Source organism: Bombus huntii, chromosome 12 (assembly GCF_024542735.1).
Source record: "Bombus huntii isolate Logan2020A chromosome 12, iyBomHunt1.1, whole genome shotgun sequence".
NCBI lineage: Eukaryota > Metazoa > Arthropoda > Insecta > Hymenoptera > Apidae > Bombus > Bombus huntii.
The window spans coordinates 3,390,576-3,409,203 of record NC_066249.1 but is presented as its reverse complement, the minus strand read 5'-3'; the positions used below and the strand labels follow the sequence as shown (position 1 = coordinate 3,409,203).

The following is an 18,628-nucleotide window of genomic DNA, read 5'->3' as shown; positions in this document are numbered from 1 at the left end:
AACGAGTTGAAAAATAAAGTATGATAAATTTCGCGAGAACAAAAGCACGCGCGTTTGTAGAACGCGAAAGGATTAAAGGTTTCCAGGGAAAATATAAATTTGATAATAGAACGTTTTATCGGGAGTTCAGCCGAATAATTTTAATTTTGTCCAATTGATCCGGGATAACGGGTGAAATATTTAAAGGGATTATCTATTATGCACGGTTAATGGCCTGGACGAGATTTTTTGTCCCGTGAAACATGAAATGTTTCGATCACGAGCAATTCATAATGAATTTCGCGTGGCATATTTCAACGTCCCTCTGAACTTGTACAGAGCCTTCAAAGTGCGAGTAATTTTAAAAGGAACTATGGCCAAATATAAAAGGAATTTGAAAGTGAAAATCTCTTAGGATAATTTATACACACTACAGTATCGATAAAAATTAATCATCGGAATTTTATAAACATAAAATAATAAACGAAGTATTGTATGATGTAAGAGGTAATCGTTAGAAACGCACAGGTCCTCAACTTTCCACACCTGCCTCTCCTTTCACCCACGAAGAACGCCTCAATCCTCAGCCGTGAATTCTTTCACGCTTCATTGGCATTCGATGTTTCACCTCCGAATGCCTGTCGACTCGCGGTATTTGCGCTCCGCATTAGCACTCATATTCGCATGAAATTAGATACACCGCTTTAACTATATGGCAAAGTATTTCTGGTAATACAACGCTAAGTCCAGAATTCTCGCAAGTTCGATAGACTATGATTTAGTTATTCCCAATTGTTCGATCGAATATGCATCGTGCAGGGAAACGAGGTAAACCGCGATATCTCGATTAAACGATCAATCCGTATTTTCATCGTGGAATAATAGTATCCTGTATGCTTTTTATAGTCATATCCCCGTCACCAATTAATTTGTACCGGGAATACGCGTGCACCTGCATACATAATTTTGGCGCAATGCATCAAAATCAAGCGAAGATTAATCGAGACGCACACTGTCAGAGACAGCAGCTGGTTTATGTATAGCACGTATTCTATCCCGATCGATAGTTTGTAGATCGATTTGTGTACGTTCGTCGCGATTCTGTAAGTCGTGAAAGCTTTTCCGGACTCGAAACAACGAATCAGCGTCCTGTGCCTGTGTGCAGTTACAAACACGGTTTGTAAGGGCGTATGCACAATTTACAAAATATCGACGTTCGAAGCGAGAGCTCTGTGTGAAACGTGTACTATTCGCGAGCTGGTTTCGCTGGGTAGATTTTTGGGAAAAATAGCTCGAAACGATACAGGACGAACTTTACAGACCACTGCAATCATTTCTATACTTTTACCGTGACCCATTGTTCGACTGAACGAAATTTTTCAAAAACAGTCGTATGGAACTTGGATCGAACAAATCGAATCGCGGATACAATGTCTGTTCGATCTTTTCCTTCGTTAAACCAAGATTTTACAAACGAAAGACGAAAAACTTACAGTTAATTCCATAAACATCTGCATCGGGACTCTCTTTGCTTATCACATTGTCAAAATTATCAGTTCAAAATACTTGTTTCGTTGATATAGATTACCCAGATATTTTAAGGATATTAGTGCATTATGAATTCTATATTGATTTGGGTAATTCCATGTCCTATGATAATTATAATTATAAACGTATCTACTATTTGTACATAAGACATTACACGATATAAATACGTGATTAATCGACGTAACATCAAAGTAATATAACGGAATGTAAACGTTATAATAAATTCAATGATGCGCCAATACTTTTTGTAGCCATCGTAAATAAACAAATTCCGCAGAGTCGATTCCATTTCCGAATCGCGCAACCGTGAAATTATTGAAAGCAAGGTTTTCCATTTATCGTAGATTGACACAACGAAGCCGCGGTTAGTCAAATTCTCATCGAACGTCCCTATATCCGTGCGATATCCGGCGTGCCCTGCGAATCGTCCTCGACTGGCAACAATCTAAACTCGCGGCGCGCATTACAGATATCGCGTGGGAATCATAGCAGAATTAATCGAGTCATAATTCGTACGGGGGTTGCCGGTGTGTATCGTCGTCTGGTCGCGAACAATGCAGCTGCATTCGAACCCCCAGATATGCATAGCTGGACGTAGCCAGCCTCATCGATATGTAAGCGTGCATGGACACGAGCGTACGTGCAGAAATGCATACGCACGCCGCCGTTGACGGGCGTACACGAACGTTTCTACGCATACGGACGCGCGTCGATGTTCTCCAGCCGCCTCCTCGATCAGGAAAATTTACGAGCAAACGGTCACCCGACCTAATCCACGGCTCGAATATGACGAGCAGCCTCGTCGAGTTTACGTTCGCCGCGATATTTCCTCGTGAATTCGATCGACACACCCCTATCCGCAGACTACTTTCTCTCCCCGATGCGATGCCACCGTCGGGACCATTTATCGTCAATTTCGCGCCATTACCGCTCTACCCCCAGCCACCGCTCGTCTTGTCATTTAATTTCCCAAATCACTGTCTCCTGAAAATTTTCTCTTCGAGGTAACCAGGAATTTGCCCGTCGTCTGGCAATTTTCGTATAAATTCGATCAACCTGTTCTGTCTATTTTTTAGAGAAGCTTCTCTTGAGGCAAGCGAAGGGAAGAAGCGCTTAAGGCTCTTTCGTTTTCGTATTATGTTTATCGCAGAAAATTTCCCGCGCCTTGGACGAAGTATAGTCGTAAAGAATGTATTTACGAATAATCCTACGCATAGACATAAGACTGTCTAAATAGGCTTATGTATATTCGCGTCTCGAAGCAGAATTAAGCAAGGTAACGTGACTCTGAGCTCGCGGTTCGAATTGCTCGCTATTAGTTCCATGAAAATACATCCCGGTCTTTTCCTTTCTTCGTTGCGACGATATATACGCGCTTTTAATCACTGTTTTTATCCACTGTCTGAACAGTCCTGAATTTACTGCGATCCGCATTGTCCGTAAATCACTCGCTTACTTCGAATAATGGTAAAAGAAGGCGTTAAATGTGACTTCCGTCTGAACGACACGCCGGAGAACGAAATTATGGCTGACGAGAACGAGAAATCGCTACCAGTAATGGCCGAGATTCTTTGTAACGGACCGATAAAAGAATACGAAGGCATTTTATCGGACGTTTGGCGATGACAGCACCGCGGGAGTTAATTGAGCTCGCGTATATACGGAATCTACGTTCGCTTATTACGTCCCGTGGCTAACGTCCTGAAAGATCTCTTATTAATCTGTCCCATTAACGCCTACCACTGTGAATGCTGCCTTAATGCGCCGTAAAATCCACGAAGTACGGTCGGTCCATGATTCGTTACGTCACGCGAAATTTCAACAGGCCCGGGGAAACATAAAATACATACGAGGTGGCGAATAACCTCGTGCGACAGAGCATTATGTGAAAAGGTGAAATTTCGTCTGATTCGCCATGAAAAACGATTTACAACGGCGGACAAGTTGTTCGCTGAATAGAGGCGGGTGAAAATTAATTTACAGTGTCCTTGAGCAGGTCGCCGACGAAAAAAAAAGTAGCTCGGAGCCGAAACCTCGTTAAGGGCGAGCCTCGCGTTTTCTCTTCTCCGAGACGTACTAGCGCGCGTGCTACAATTTATTGCATCTTTCTTGCGCGTTAAAGCGTACTATGAACCGCATATCTAATGCTTGGTTCCCAGCACGGCTGAATCATAAATTGTACGGTCCTCTCCGTTCCTCTCGCGTCTTTCATGCACCACCAGTTTCTTACGCGGAGTCGTGTCTCGAGATCGTGCACCTTGAAGAGTAACCACGAGCAACGACTTCCACGCTCGCGATACGTACTACACCCTTCTGAACGATAATTTCCGTTATTCTTAGTTTCGCTTGTTTGGGGATGCGACATCCACGCACACGCCCGTTCATAAGCATTAGGGTAGTTTTGGAAAGTGAGGTAAGCCTCAAGCAGGTAGATATTATTGGGAAATTATCAAAATCTTGAAGAATTATTATCTCGTTTAAAATTTCGGATTAAGATGCTGCGGCTCGTGAAACCATGTACAGAAATATATGAAAATATTTTAGTAGCCAGTTTTAATAACTGTAAGTAATCTTTTTACAACATTTAATCACTTTATAAGAGACTTTTAAAAGACTTATACGTTTGGATCTAATAAGTTGTTTTCGTATTATTATATTAAAACGATACTTCTAGTCGCAAAGTGATATCAGAAAAGCAACGAAAATATCTTAGCGTGTAAGCGAGATGGTTCGTACAGGATCATTAAAATCGTACTCGGTCCTTTCATACGGTTCATTAATGTTCCAAGCAAGATTTAATCGCGGTTAATTATTCTCTAGCGACATTTCCCAGTCGATAACGCGTAGCTTCCGAGGACCGAATTAACGCAAAGGGATCCGCGTATTCGTGCAGGTTTTGCGTAATTAGAGACAGAGAGAAGACCAGAAACTCGCAACTATGTATTTTCTATTATATGGCGGTTTGCCAACCGTAACGCGGTCTGTTTACGCAATTCGGTCGAAATCGTGCGAGGCGAAATTTGTGAAGTTCGAAATCGGCGTTGCACGCCAGATTACACCGGTCAGCTAGTCGGCGCAAACGGAACACCGTTCGAAACGAGTAAAAGAGGCTTTGCCCGTAATGACCGTTCCGCGTATACGCGATCGAGATAAAGAGCGAATCGAACATATCTCGGTTAATTCCGACTTGTAATTATTGGAAGAACCACTGACTCAGCACGCGGAACACAATATATACAACCGATGCGAAATGGTAAATGTAATTATTGGTTTGCTGTCAACCGTATCTTTCCAGCGAAGCTTATCTCGTTTCGAATTAAAACGGCCGAGTTTACGCTACTGGAACGATCGAGATAGTTGCGAAACCGTGCCCGTGAAACATCGTTGATTCGTGAAAATCCACGACCTTTCTCTCTAGAACGCGAAACCGATTAAGATCCTGGAATCGATAAAGTCAATCGTGTACAGATACCATTAACGCTGGATCGTAATAAAGCTTACGTTTAACTACTCGACCGTGTCTCGAATCGTACGCTGTAATTTATACTACGCGTGTATCACGTTATTGGAAACACACCTTACTTATGGCAGGGGAAGGTGGTCAAAGGTGCGAAACACCTTGCGCTATTTAATAGATCTTGCTATGCTATACTATACTACGTCTATAGAAAAGCAAAGAAAGAAGCGTAATAACGTTGGTTTCTTATCACTCACCGCTTTCACCGATTCGTAGTCTCCCTTTCGGAGCAGTTCCATCAGCCTCTGCCGCTCCATCTCCTCTTTCGTCACGTACACCTTGTTTTCCTTAAACCTCGCGTTCTGCACGTTCTCGTAATTGTCGCACAAAACGTTATGAAAACCGATCGGTCTCTGCTGACCGACATATTCGATGATCTTGCCGAACGAGTCACCAGCACTGTGCTCCACCGAATCTTTCGGTAAATCCTGCTTGAATTGAAGATTCTTCACTAACACTTCGTTCACTACCGAGCCACGATCGTCGGTCTCCTTCAGGTTCGTTCTTTCTCCTTTCTCGGTGTCCCATTTTTCAGATATCTCGCTGGTTTCCTTAGCATCGTCCATTGTCCGATCCGACGTCTCGTTCGATCGAAGACACGCGTCTTCGACCTTGAACTTTGCCGCCTGCCTTTCACTCTCCAGCTCGTCCACCGGAATAGTGGCAGTCGATAGATTGCTGTTCTCCCGCGTGTGACACGATTGGCTTCTGTCGGCCAGGTTCCCAGAATCGTAAGGGATCTCGAAGTCCTCGACGATCATGATCGGTTCCGTGACCTCCCGTTTTTCCTCTTGTTCGTTGCACTCTAACAAACCAGTTGCTGCGGATCGAGATTGCAGGTTCGTCGTCTTGATACCCTGAGGGGAACCGGATGAGTGAAACGTGACGAACGTTCTGGCAGGTTCGTTTTGTTGGTCCCGCTTCGTGCACGTCGCCGGTTCCTTCTTCTTCTCCGGAGGACCTCCTCTCGATCTACCGTTCGGCAGGCATTGCTGAATCTTCAGGCACTGACTCAATCCGATCTCCGGGTATCTGCAAACGGATGCTTCGCTCTTCTGATCGTCTTCTTCGATAGTCTCCAGGTGTTCGTACCGCAACTCACCGACCCGTTCGTAAACCTCCGCTTCTTCTTCTTCTTCTTCCTCCTCCTCGTCGTCGTCCTCCTCCTCCTCGTCCGCCTCTCTCTCTTTTTCGTTTCGTTCGTCGAGCATAACCGCTTCTTTGGGAGGCGACTTGAGATCTGATCGACCGCCTGTTCCACCTTCGCCATAAGCAGAAACCTGCAAAGAAGGTCGCAGGATCGATTGGAGGTCATCCACGTGAATCACCTGAGGCTGCAGGCTGCGCTCGTAAATCTTCTCCACGTGATTCGGCGAAGAATAGAGCGATCTGCTCGGAGACTTTTCCAAAGGACTGCTGCCCGCCGATCTGCTCTTTGCCGAATTTTGCTCGTTCAACTGTTGCAACGCCGCGTATACGCGACTATTAGGTTTAAAAGTGGATTGAGGCGAATCGATCGGCGAATTCCTCGCCCGATCGTCCTTCGAGTCCTGAGAACAAGGAATCTGGTCCCTCCTCGGCACAACCGGTGGCTTTCTAGCTTCTGACTGTGCGATGCCGCTTTGAAGATTTCTCGGTTTCGTGACGCGGGATTCCTGCTGACCTTGAAGAGTCCGGACACGCGCACCAACGGCGCCGTAAATAGTTTCCAGCCTCGTCTGATCCACCTTGTTGTCTCTCTTATCTTGAAGATACCTAGAATCGGCCGATTCGCCGGTAATCCTCAGGGTATCTCGTGTGGGCCGATCGACGCTCCTCGAAACCTCCATCGATTTACAGGCAGCATCGGCTGGTTTATCACCGGCTCGCGGTGAATCGCTCGTGAGAGCCGGGCGCCTACTTTCTCCGTCCTTATTTGGTGAGATCGGCTCGCCTTGGTCACCAAGGTTGCTCGGGCCCTTCGAGATGTTGTTCCCTCCACAGCCTCCTCTCGCTCTCTGGCCTGTCTCTTCCTTAACGAGCGCTCTCGTCGCGCCAATCGTGCTTTGATCGTGATTCTGAGATCGTTTAAACGACGCTTTCCTGCAGGGGATAACCGACGATGTGCCGCTGCTCGTCGCCACCGCGGTCGTGCTCGTGATCGTCGCCGCTGTCGAACCACCGGTAATGCCGGTAGCTACGCTGCTTACTCCAGATATCCTGCTATGATCAGACTCGTTTCTGGTCTTTACCAAATTCGTCAGCCTGTTGTCGGCCGCGCTTCTGACGCGACAGTTCTTTTCGGCCTGGTAGATTTGCGACGATTCTCCTCCAATGCTATCCGCTTGACTGACTTCGTTGGTGGATTCTAATCGTCTGGATCTGAAGCTGGAACTCAGGAGTCCTCTTTGAGGAATTCTCGAACCGGTAGAAGGGCTGATGTCTCGCGATCTACCTATCACGCTGTTCGGCGCGCTGAAGCCGTAATCTTGTTGCTTGCTTCGGTTCTTCAAGGCGAGGTACTCTTTATACGTGCCCCTACTCGTGTTCACGCCGACGTTCACTTTGTCCACCTTGCGTTCCAGTTTCTTGTCCGCGCGGCTAAGGTCGTCGTAGCTCGACGACGTTCCGTTCAACTTGTCCCTTCCTTCGTCTATCGATCTGGACCTCGAGTCTTGACGATATCTTCTTTGACTCTTTTGATCGGCGCTACTGTTCGATCTGATCAGTGGTTTCTCTCGAGACACCGAGAAATTCTGACTCTGTGTCTGATTCAACCACTCGTCCACCCTCTTCTGAACTTCGCCTTTGCGAAACAACACCTCTGGAACTCTGATACGGCTGGTGTCCACGGTCACAGCCACTGGCGAAACGCACGAAGAGGAATTGTCCTCGGTCGGAGACGATGGAAGAACGTGTCTTACGGATTCCTTCTGCCTCTCCCGGGACCGCTGTCTCACTTGGGTCTGCTGGTTCACTTTCAGAACTGGTTGGGGTTTCTCCCGGCCCGGCGAACACTTGGGCTGCATCCTCGTCGCTAAGACTCTCGATTTTTCTTGCTGCTGTTTCTTCTGCTGATCCATCATGACAGCCTCGAAGTTCGACACGCTGATACTGCCGACGTCGCTCAAGTCCGACGATCTTCTGTAATCGAGATCCTCGTACTCGTCCAAGATGTTGTTCACCGATTGCGTGTCGATCGAGCTGATGCTCTTCGACTTGTTCCTGACTACGCTCTCGTCGCTACTCGAGTAACCGTGGTTCTGCTGTTGCTGCTGTCGATCGTGACTCGGCGGTCGTTTTGCTCGTTCTTTCGGTTTCTGATTCTGATACTTCAACACGGCGTTCTCGTAGCGTTGCAGAGGATTCTCTAAACCCGTTTCGATCGCCTCGTTCCTGTTTCTCTTTAAAGCTGGCGATTGCTTGATCTGTCTATGCTGAGCTAATTCTCTCTGATTCAACATCGAACTCTTCTGTAGCATCGGGATGCTCGGTTCACCACCGCGATACTCACCCTCTTGAACGATCTTCGGTTGAGCTATCGAACGGAAAGTGGTGAAACTCTGCACGTTCCTCGAGCTTAGAGCCGGAGCGGTGGCTTCTTTCGTCAGCTCTCTCCGCGTGATATTCGATCGAACGCGGCGATGGTCAATGCCCGGTACCGTGCCATCCTCATCGGCGAATGGAATGTTGCCGCCACCGGTTAAGGTCTTCAAGATTATTTCATCGTTCATTTTTCAGCGGTAATGCCAACGTACTCGCATTTTCGAATCTCTCAGGAAAAGTTCCTTTCTTCTTTCTGCCCTCCTGCAACGAACATTCCCGTCAAATTACTATGCATTACACGATACTTATACGCTGTTTAATATTTTCGCTGTAGACAGTGTACGAAATAACGTTAATTGCGTTATCCATGTAAATTAAGAAACGAAATTTTGCAACACAATTACTCAACGGCACGTCATCCTTTTAATCCGAAGTGAAAGGGTTAAAGATGGAGAGAACGCGAATGGCAAATTGAAAATGTTCGTTTGAAATTCCGCTCTGAAATTCATAATTCAGAGAGACGAATAGTTTTTGAATATTTGATGATACGATGGCACGAAGACACAAGCTTCCATAAAACGGTTCTCCCATCGGCTTCCGGTTAAGCGGCAACCGCACGTTCTACCAATGGCGGAGTATCCGGTAGTTGACCGATATCCGGTCGGAATTAATTCGGTTTTCGGGCCTGGGGCGCATTAGATATTGTAATGGTCGGCCACGTGCTCGTGCGTCGAATCGTTAAAGACCATAACGGCCGCTTGGAATTCAATGTACCTGCTCAACCGTTGTACGCTGAATATTGACTATCGAGCAGTATATTTACGCTCGTCGCGTATATTTATATCATCGATATATCAAAAGATTAGGTCCACCTTATGAATTCATAAATACGCTTTCCGTAACATAAACGACTTGTTAATCGTTCCACACGTTCATTTCAGACATACCCGTTAATCGTTATCAAAACGTTTAGTCAGGAATTCTCCCATGGGGATAGTACAAACTAATTCCTAATTATAATTTAATTAGCCATGGATTCCATTCGAGTTACACACTCCAATTGGTTAAACTCGTTTGTTTCTAAATTGCCTTTGTTTCGTCAGCATAAATTTCCAGCTACTTATTTCTCAACGACTACCCGCTGATCGTTCCAAGAATTCCAGACAATTGCAGACAAGCAATTCCGACTACATCGATAGGATCACAGGGATAGTACGGAGCAAATTCTCAAAAATTTCAGCGATAAATATCGAAACGTCAAGTCCTGCTCGCCATGGCAGATTAGTTTCAATTCACGCGAGGGAATAGGATCACGAGCAGCGTAAATTGAATTAAACCGACGTCCCATCAAACGTATGTACTCCACACACCGTTCTAACGTTTCCCACGCGGCCTCGCCTCAAGGATCTCTCGGCTGGAGTTCTACTTTTAGATCTGTTCATCGAGATATCGGCCGTGGGCCACCGCGTCGCCGGGAGATTCGTGCGTAGAAATATGCCTTGTTCGCCCGTGGCCCCGTTCTCTCTCTGAAATTGACCCACAATTAAGACGTCGACCGCATGCTGCCTCGAAAATCCGACCGAGAGACGCGATTACCAGTCTCTTTCTCTCTCTCCTTCTCTTTATCGCGTTAACCTGGACCGCTAAACGACCAACAAAATCATTTCTTCCGAGACAATGCGCGGATCTGGTGAATAAAAGGAACGAAAAAACGGAAGAGAAAGAGAACGGAACGAAACAGAAGGTTCGTTGTAATTGTCATCTGGAAAAAATACATTCCAGCGGCGGCTGGAACGCGGCGCTCTGAATGGCGGCGTTCCATCGTCGTCGCTGAAACATGGAACGATACCGCAAAAACCTATTTTTCAGATGCACTGACCCGGATCTTAAATCTACCTCTGAAACCGTTACTGCGATCGCGTTACGCGGCTAATAACCGCGACCATCCATACCCAGTACTCGCCTGTTTCAATTCTGTGATAGTTCGCCATTGGTATTCGTTATTAACGAATTTTTTCTCTTTCGTCCAGAGCACAGGGATTGCGAGCTCGTAATCGAATACACCAACTAAACTAGCGTGTCTCCGGTAAATTATATAAAATACAGCGGTACGGGTGAGAAATCGGCAAAGATTCGATTCGCGACGCTCTAATGCTATGACGAACGGAATTAAATATTCCAAGCGCGTTGCGCTGCGATCCGGTGATCCTAAGAGTGAAGCGCGTAACGAGATGCATCAAGGTGCTATGATTATCACAAGATGATATTTTCATTTTTCAGACATATTTCCGTTTTGCTAATTGAAGTAGCTTAACCGAAAACGGTACACGCTTTTCCAGCGAATATTAATTCACATTGAGAATACGTAACGTAACGAAGAAGGATCTGGGAAGTTAAAAATATAATTAGTTGGATGAAAAAGAGAAACGAGAAGAAACCGCCACAAGTGGATGACATATGACTTGTTCAATTCGGTCCACCGGATCGGTGTAATTTGCGTCGCAATTGAAATCTAGCAGACTGAAACGGACCGGATCTCGATTGATGTCTGCCAGAATCAAAGAGTTAGCTGGGATTTAACACGATTCTCGGATCGTTGGCCGTGACTGGTTAGTATCGAAAGAAAAAGCTGCCGCCTCTAAAAAAACTCGAGGATTTCTGGTTACAGCAACTTTCCTTGGCATACATTTGCATGAATTTCATACCAATCGAGAACGTCAAATCAAACTAGACAATTTCGAAGTTTAAAAACTGACGCTCCAATGGATTCTGACATGTGTACTCTCCTGGTTGGGATCGTAAGAAAGAAAAGAAAAAAATCCTAATTAACATCCGATGTTTGTGAACGTCGAAATACCATACACGAGCATTTCCACTGTCTCGTGCCGTACTCGTTCGTATCCAATCGACGAGACTCGAAGTCGATGAATCGAGTAGCGCGCACGATTCAGGGAGACCACACACGAGTCGACGCCTTGTGTTTCCTCTCGTATGTGCCTCGGCGAGGAACGATCGCGCGTGAACGAATACTAATTATACGCGTGGACGATACACTTTCTTTGCACGGTTAACAGCTGATCTTTGCACTCGTTGTTAATTCGCATAACGCGATGCACACTTGTTACCATCGTGCAACGAGCCTACGCGATCGAGGCCGCGTGGGTTTGGGATACTTCTTTGCGTAGCTGCATGCACGCTTACCAACACGCCACCGTTTATGCCTTTTCTTTTATCAGTCCGAGAGAAATTAAGGATGGATCGTAATTATGGCAAGTTACCGAAGCTGGCTTGCCAAAGATAGTTGTGAGAATTCCAAATGACCAAATAGTATCCGAGATGTAATCGAAATAAATGGTAAAAAATAATGATAAATGACAGGGTAAAAAAGAAAAGAAAAGAAACGTCTCACTTAGAGAAAAGGCAACTGTACCACGGGGATGCTTCTCGATTTATTCGCTTCCGGACCACCCGGATTGCATGGGGTGTAAATAAAGACACCCCTATCTATCGAGGAAGCGTTTTTTAACCGTTGTACTTATGCTGCTGCACGGACCTTTAAACAGACATTGTTGGAGCAGTGCCAATAGCAGCGGAACGTCTCCGAGAGAACAACGTATCTGCTCGATTCATCGACAACAACGTCGAAAGACTCGCGTGCCTTCTGAATGGAACGGGGCAGGAATGCGTGAAGAGCAACGTGGGCAACTCGACCGTGGCACCGATTTTCTAATGGGTTAATAATCGTTGCAAGCATCAATCGCGAAAACACTCGTAAGCGTTAGTTTGGCTCGTTAAACCAGCTCGTTCGAGTGGCTTGTGCACGATGCTTAAACCTTTTTGACCCGTCAATTGATCGCGCGACGAGACCTTTAATCTCGTTTCTGCTTCACCCTACGTTGCTCTCTCTTTCTTTCACGTTTCTACGTCTCTATCGTTTCCCCCAATGATTCTGAACGAGGAACTGTCTCGACTGTGAGACCTGAATGTATAAAACGCATTATGTGCAAATTCGATCGTGTCACGAAAGCTTTGCGTAATTGCGTTGATTCGGTGACGTGATGACAGACAGCTCGCAGTTGTACGGACATCGCACTCCCACTCGTGAATTTGATATCTGAATGAAAGGCTCGGTTTTTCATGCGTTAAAGCGTTTAATCGTACTACCACTTCGATGTGAAAAGCTTGTCCCTTTCTATAGGTACGACCTTCTGAGAGGATTTTTTCTAATAAAATTACAACGAAGAAAAGGCAAAGGAGAAAACCATCACGCGGAGTATCGAGATTTCGTCGAACATGATAAACGAAGTTTTGGCACGTCAAATGAAAATGAAGACTTCGTGCATCTCAAAAAAACCCGCAGATTGACTTCACCATATCTGCATGATAATGTCAAACCATTAATCTTTCTAACAGATTGATGCTCACCTACGTAACGTCAGATAATACAACTCCTCCGCGCCACTTAATCACACACGCATTTCTGCATACAGGGTGTTACTACAATTCTGCTGCAACTCGAGCAGAAAATATTTTAATCAACGTGTAAAAGATCATATCGAAATATAAAGTGAGAATTTCTTATCGGAAGATTGCATTTACCCGAATGGTTTTAATTTTAGATAATCTTATATATAAGAAAGGAATAAGGTCACAGATGCACACGATTGGAGCATAAAGTAAAAGGCGATGAAGTGTGAAATAAAGGACCGAGGAGACAGAGTGCATAACCTAATTTCGAACAAAACGTGACCCTAGTTGTTCGTTCATTCAGAAAGGATCTGTTAATGAAACACCGTGTAGATTCGCATCAAAGCACGAGCGGCCACAAGAGTCTATGATGATGGAAGAAGATTATATCCGCGTAATGGTAGATATTTTATCACTGCATAATTAAAATATATTAGCGAGAATTCTCTTTTCTGTCAGAATCGGTACAAAATTCTATGAGCCACGGGAATTGAAATTTTTCGTTCCGAATTTGTGAACGCCAGGGAAAGACACGTTTGGAATATCAATCATTTCACAAAGACCGGCGATGTAACCGAGGTACCATTATACCGAAGTACGTGATATGGATATTAATGGAAGGCAAAAAAATCTCGCCTCGAGGATATTAAAAATCGTAGCCATGGAAGATGAGCATCGAACGTTTCAATATTCCCTCTTTAATACATCTCGTTATAAAAGTTTCATTACATCTTTAGGATTTTTAATAGGGAACTCGATCCTCGCGGATATAGATACTAAACATTCAGAAGTACAGAACTGCGCCAGCTCATGAAATTATTCAAACACTTACCTCAGAAAGTTTTTATGAATATATTATGAGCACGGTGCAAAATCTTTTGAAATTTAATTTGAAATGTAAATAAACAAATGCAGAATATAAGTGAAGGATTCTAGGACCTAAATAAACGACCTTACAAAATTGAATTTCAAAGTTAGTACAAACACGTGAGCAAAAGACATGGGAGAGAAAATAGGGAGAGCCGTTCTCTCCCTATTTTCTTGGAAAATCTAGAAAAGTGAGTTTCCAAGTTAACGATGCCACCCAGATTCCTCGGAAAAAATCGGAATAGATGTATCGCCTCTAACCTTTCGTCCCTATTCTTCTCGATGGTATCCCAGTGGTTCTCGAGAGAACCTTCTGAAAACACTCGATACCCTTTCACGAGCTTCTACCCTGCTCCTCTACCATGTTCCTAAGCCGATGGGCTATTCATGGCCCTGACAAGGCTAGCCTTTGAGGTGTATGACCTGTGCAACTGCACCGAGCGAACCACGCATAGAAATGCCCCGTGAAACGATTGCTATTTCTGTTCATATCGCGATGCTCCCTTTGATCGTTGCTTGCTATTTATCATATGCCGCGTGGTTACAGTGTAACGCGCGGGTTCCTGCAATTAAGAAAAAGATTCCATTCTCCTTTGAAAGAGCGCCCCCGCGATTGAATTTTGCGACACACCGTCCGTGGCCACCTCGCTCTATTAAGTCTTCCTTTCCCTATTCATCGTTAATGGCTTGCAAACCTCGGAAGTAGCGGATCCTTCACGGTCGCTGATTAACTCTTCGTGCCTGACTCGTGTACCTCGTGTTGTAAATCAACCAAGGCTTGAACGTTCGTAAATATTTATTGCCAATTGCAGCTTGCTTTTTCAGAACTTTAAGTACGGTTACGTTTCCATAAATCGTTCCCTCGAAACGTAAAAATATGACAAACGTAAATACAATATCGTTACCCGTACGATACACGAAGATAAGCGATCCACAAACTTTCTAAATTTTCTATAAAGTTTGTATTAAATTTCCTTCAAATTCCTACAGAATTTATTCTACGCGATCGCCGCGCATCTAAAGCTCGAATAAAATATTAATATTGCTCGCTGACGGCAGCCATATTCGAACGGTTAATGAAATCTTTAAGATTGTTCATAAAGTACGGGAATATGTTTTTAATAAACGATATTAGAGATGGAAGTCAGCTTTTTTTTTTTTAATTTTAAAGTCTTTAATGATAACTGTAATAAGAAGCACTCTTTGCGACTTTTTTTACTTTGAGCAAAGATTCTCTCCACGTGGGGCCTGATTCGTGGCCCGCAGATGTGGTCCCCAGGGGCCGTACTCCTGTCTTCTCTCTCTTCTTCCCCTCTTCTTCTATTTTTTCCCGGCCTTACAGAGAAACGGGTCGTTTTTCTTTGCAAATAAACCACGTGCCCATTTCTGACAAGACAATGTGCGTTGCCAACTCGTGCGAGATATCGTACCACCGCGATGCGAAATGAGTTTTTTCTTTCGAGGGTCCTCGCTGTACGCGACTTATTTATATCCTTCGTTATTGCCCTAAATTTGGACCAGCTCCTCTGCCGCTTTGTGACGCGATTGGATGAGAAAAGAGGCAGCTTTATTCGTGAGAAATGTTTCGCAACGTTCGAAATGATGACCCTCGATCCACGACAGATGTTTAAAGCCAGAATTCAAAGGCATTCCACGCTCGGGGTGTAATCCCTATTTTCACAACTGTACGTGATACAGATCCTTGCGAGAAAAGTAGATTACGAATTTCCCATTGGTCGAAAGAATTATCAGTCTCGCAAAGAGAACTCATTGTAATCGATTAGAGTTCATTGGCACGTCCATAGGACTCCGTTGATCGAATTCAACGTCGTAACCATGCAAGCTCCCGCCATCTGGCCAAGGAAAAAAAATTTAATTTCGTCGAAATTAAGGAAGGAACGAGGTACAACGAGCTTTCGTAGGATTTCGTGCAGCTACAACGTTAACGAAGGCGTGATTCCACGATATTGGAGGCAATAGACGTCGTCGAAAACGCTCCCACAGACGTTCGATTCCTCGGAACGGAGCAGCCTGCCGGCTGCTCGTCTTTGATCTCGCTTTTGTACCGGATACACTCGTTACGAGGCGGCGCTCTCTCTTTTCAAAACCGAGCGACGCGACGCCGTGCCGGGCTGCAAGTGCATTCACACGAAGATAACCAACACGAACGAGCGGCGCGCGGCCATTCTCGTCGCATTGTTCGGCTCATTCGGAGACTGATAATCGCGGGGAATATGAATCGGCCCGTGGTGAATGTTCGTCCAGCTTTATCGTACGGCCACGCACGCTGTAGTGCTTTGACCGTTCGTTATTCGTGGCACGAGCTCCGGTTCATCCAGTAATTTCGCGTCAATCGTTATTTTTCCCGAATCCCTAATGACGCTGGTAATTCGAAAATTTATTCCGGGAACGAGGTTATCACAATACGAAAATGTTCCCGATTTATCTCTTGAAAACAATGCTCGAATAAATGCGCCAACGTCCGAACGAAACTTTTAAATCCGCACTATCTAAATTTATCGGATTTATTAATACAAAATATCGTAAAGTATCGTACAAGGTGTTTTCAGTAATCATAATACAATCGAGAAAAATAAATCGAAAACATAGAATAAGATTACTTCAGGCTTATTTTTCCTTATAGAAATACATATTTTCGGAGACGATCCGTGTACACGAAACGCATGGACGTAAACATTTCGCAAAATCCATTATAGCCGTAATTAAGTGGGATAACGAGCAAACGAATTTATCAACGCGATTATCAGCTTGTAAAATCGTTAAGTTTTAACACAGCATTCGTGTGACTATACGGTCGAACGATCGAAACGAAACAAAACCGAAAACGAACCCGCGATAAGTCATCACCGCGCCCATGAAACTTTCTTTGTTCGCATTTTGCGCGTTAACCGGCTCCGCGTCTGCCGATCGTACGAGCGTAGTACACCCACGCTCGCCCCGTCATTCGATCTTCGTATCAAGCTAGAGGGGATTCTCTCTGCGTAGGATTCTGTGAATGATACCGTAGAACGACGTGAAATTGTCGAGAACGGTGCATACTACGATGCCGCGCTGCCTGTATCTTTAATTACTGTGACACTGTCGATTACTACTAATATATTGCAATATCATATCAGGCAGCTGACGATTAACTCAGCAAACTCACGGATCTTTACTGTGGATATTCAGGCAACGTTTCTGGCGAACATTCGTTCTTAATGAACGACTATCATTGCCTACTACTTTCCTCAGATTTAAAAATTAATTTTATATGTATCAACTTTAGTTAAAGTTCCATCAGTCGTTCTACACGAGTCACAAACTTATCGATGAGCTAAGAAAAAGAATACTGTTGCGAATTCTCGACTATAGAGCAACCGATCGGTCGATATCGCGTACCTCGAATGAATCAACGCTCAGGGTGGAGGAGGTTTAATAGATCGAGTGTTAGTGTAATCTCTAGCACTGTATTTGTTGTATAAAAGTAAAGTGTGATGTTATGAACACAGCGGTGGTAAGATCTTGTTGGGAGTGAAGTATTTCGCCCGCATAGTACGATGTCTGATGAACTGTCCTCCTACGTTGCTGATTCTCCCTACGAGCCGTTGGGTTTCGTCTGTCCATCGTACCCTTTCGGCTGGCCCTTTCCCGGGGTTTTTTTATCTGACCTCGGAGTCATTATGATTACAGCTCGGGGAGGACACGTAATTCGGAATTTCCTAAAGAAAGGAATAGGCCTGTCCGTACCATAAACGGACGGTAACTCAAAATTCCGAACAAAAACGAAGTGTTCAAATTTGCGAATTACGACACTTCTAAAGAGACTCATAAATCACGGGTGGCGAATCTACTTTCGAGTACGAGCATTATGCGAGCATGTGTAAAGGCATGTAGAATGTACAGTACATACATACCTAGCGTGACGCATTCGCTGGGATCGGATCTCTCCTGCCGACTACTCCCGGTAATCGACTGTGGCTACGTTATCCTGGCAATTTCTGGCTGCGCTAGCAGAGCGTAATTTCGTCGTAGCCGGCATTAACCGGTGGTGCACGTTGTCAGCCACTCGATGTCCTGCGCCATCGGTGATTCCTGATTGCACACCGAATGGGTCTCGCTATCAGTCCAGCGCCGCCAAGTCATCCGCTGATTTGTGACAACAGGTATGTACTACGCGACTCGACGCGTGATAGTCACGAGAGAATATCGTGATGCACTATCGGGCAAGGGAAACAACTCGTAGAACACCAAAGTAAGAAGACGAAGAAATATCACGCCTGCTCGTTCAACCGATAGACCCTCGCGTCTTCTTCGGTGAAAACTTTTGCACAGAGACGTTTCGATTCGACAGGGAACAGTGCAAGAATCACAAGCGTCGCACTAACGCTTCGTCGATTTGAGACTCGCGAGACTCACCAGACTACTTTTCCATCAAAGTACAACTTTTCATGGGGGTAACTTCAAGTCAGAATAGGACATTGGCTCGAGGTTTCGAGCACGTTCGTGTATGATCGTACCCCGAGTAAACACTGTGATTTAACCGGATAGAGATTCACCGTGCGCTGATTACATTCCTTTCGTGACGGGCCTCGCACAATCAATCACTGGCTTCTATTTCTGCCGGCGTCTCAACCGAGATACCAGCAGACCGCAAGCATCGTTCGTGGAACACTTCAGCCACTGTGTTATTTATCGGCGTGTCTTCCAGAATCTTTTCCTTCTGCC

General features: G+C 45.0%; 1 protein-coding gene across 2 annotated transcripts in view; it reads right to left on the bottom strand.

Moving 5' to 3' along the window:
* The window catches only part of LOC126871880 (uncharacterized), a 161,497-nt gene extending 143,183 nt beyond the window's left edge, over nucleotides 1-18,314 (bottom strand). The window contains exons 1-2 of one of the 2 annotated variants that reach the window (XM_050631185.1): nucleotides 17,818-18,314; nucleotides 5,242-8,830 (exon numbers count right to left, since the gene is read on the bottom strand). In XM_050631185.1, the coding sequence (XP_050487142.1) occupies nucleotides 5,242-8,757 (3,516 nt within the window). In that variant the 5' untranslated portion in view covers nucleotides 8,758-8,830; nucleotides 17,818-18,314. Of the gene's footprint in view, nucleotides 1-5,241; nucleotides 8,831-17,817 lie in introns of those variants that run through there. The other variant, XM_050631184.1, reaches the window with a different exon arrangement.
* Between the last annotated feature and the right edge of the window lie 314 nt (nucleotides 18,315-18,628).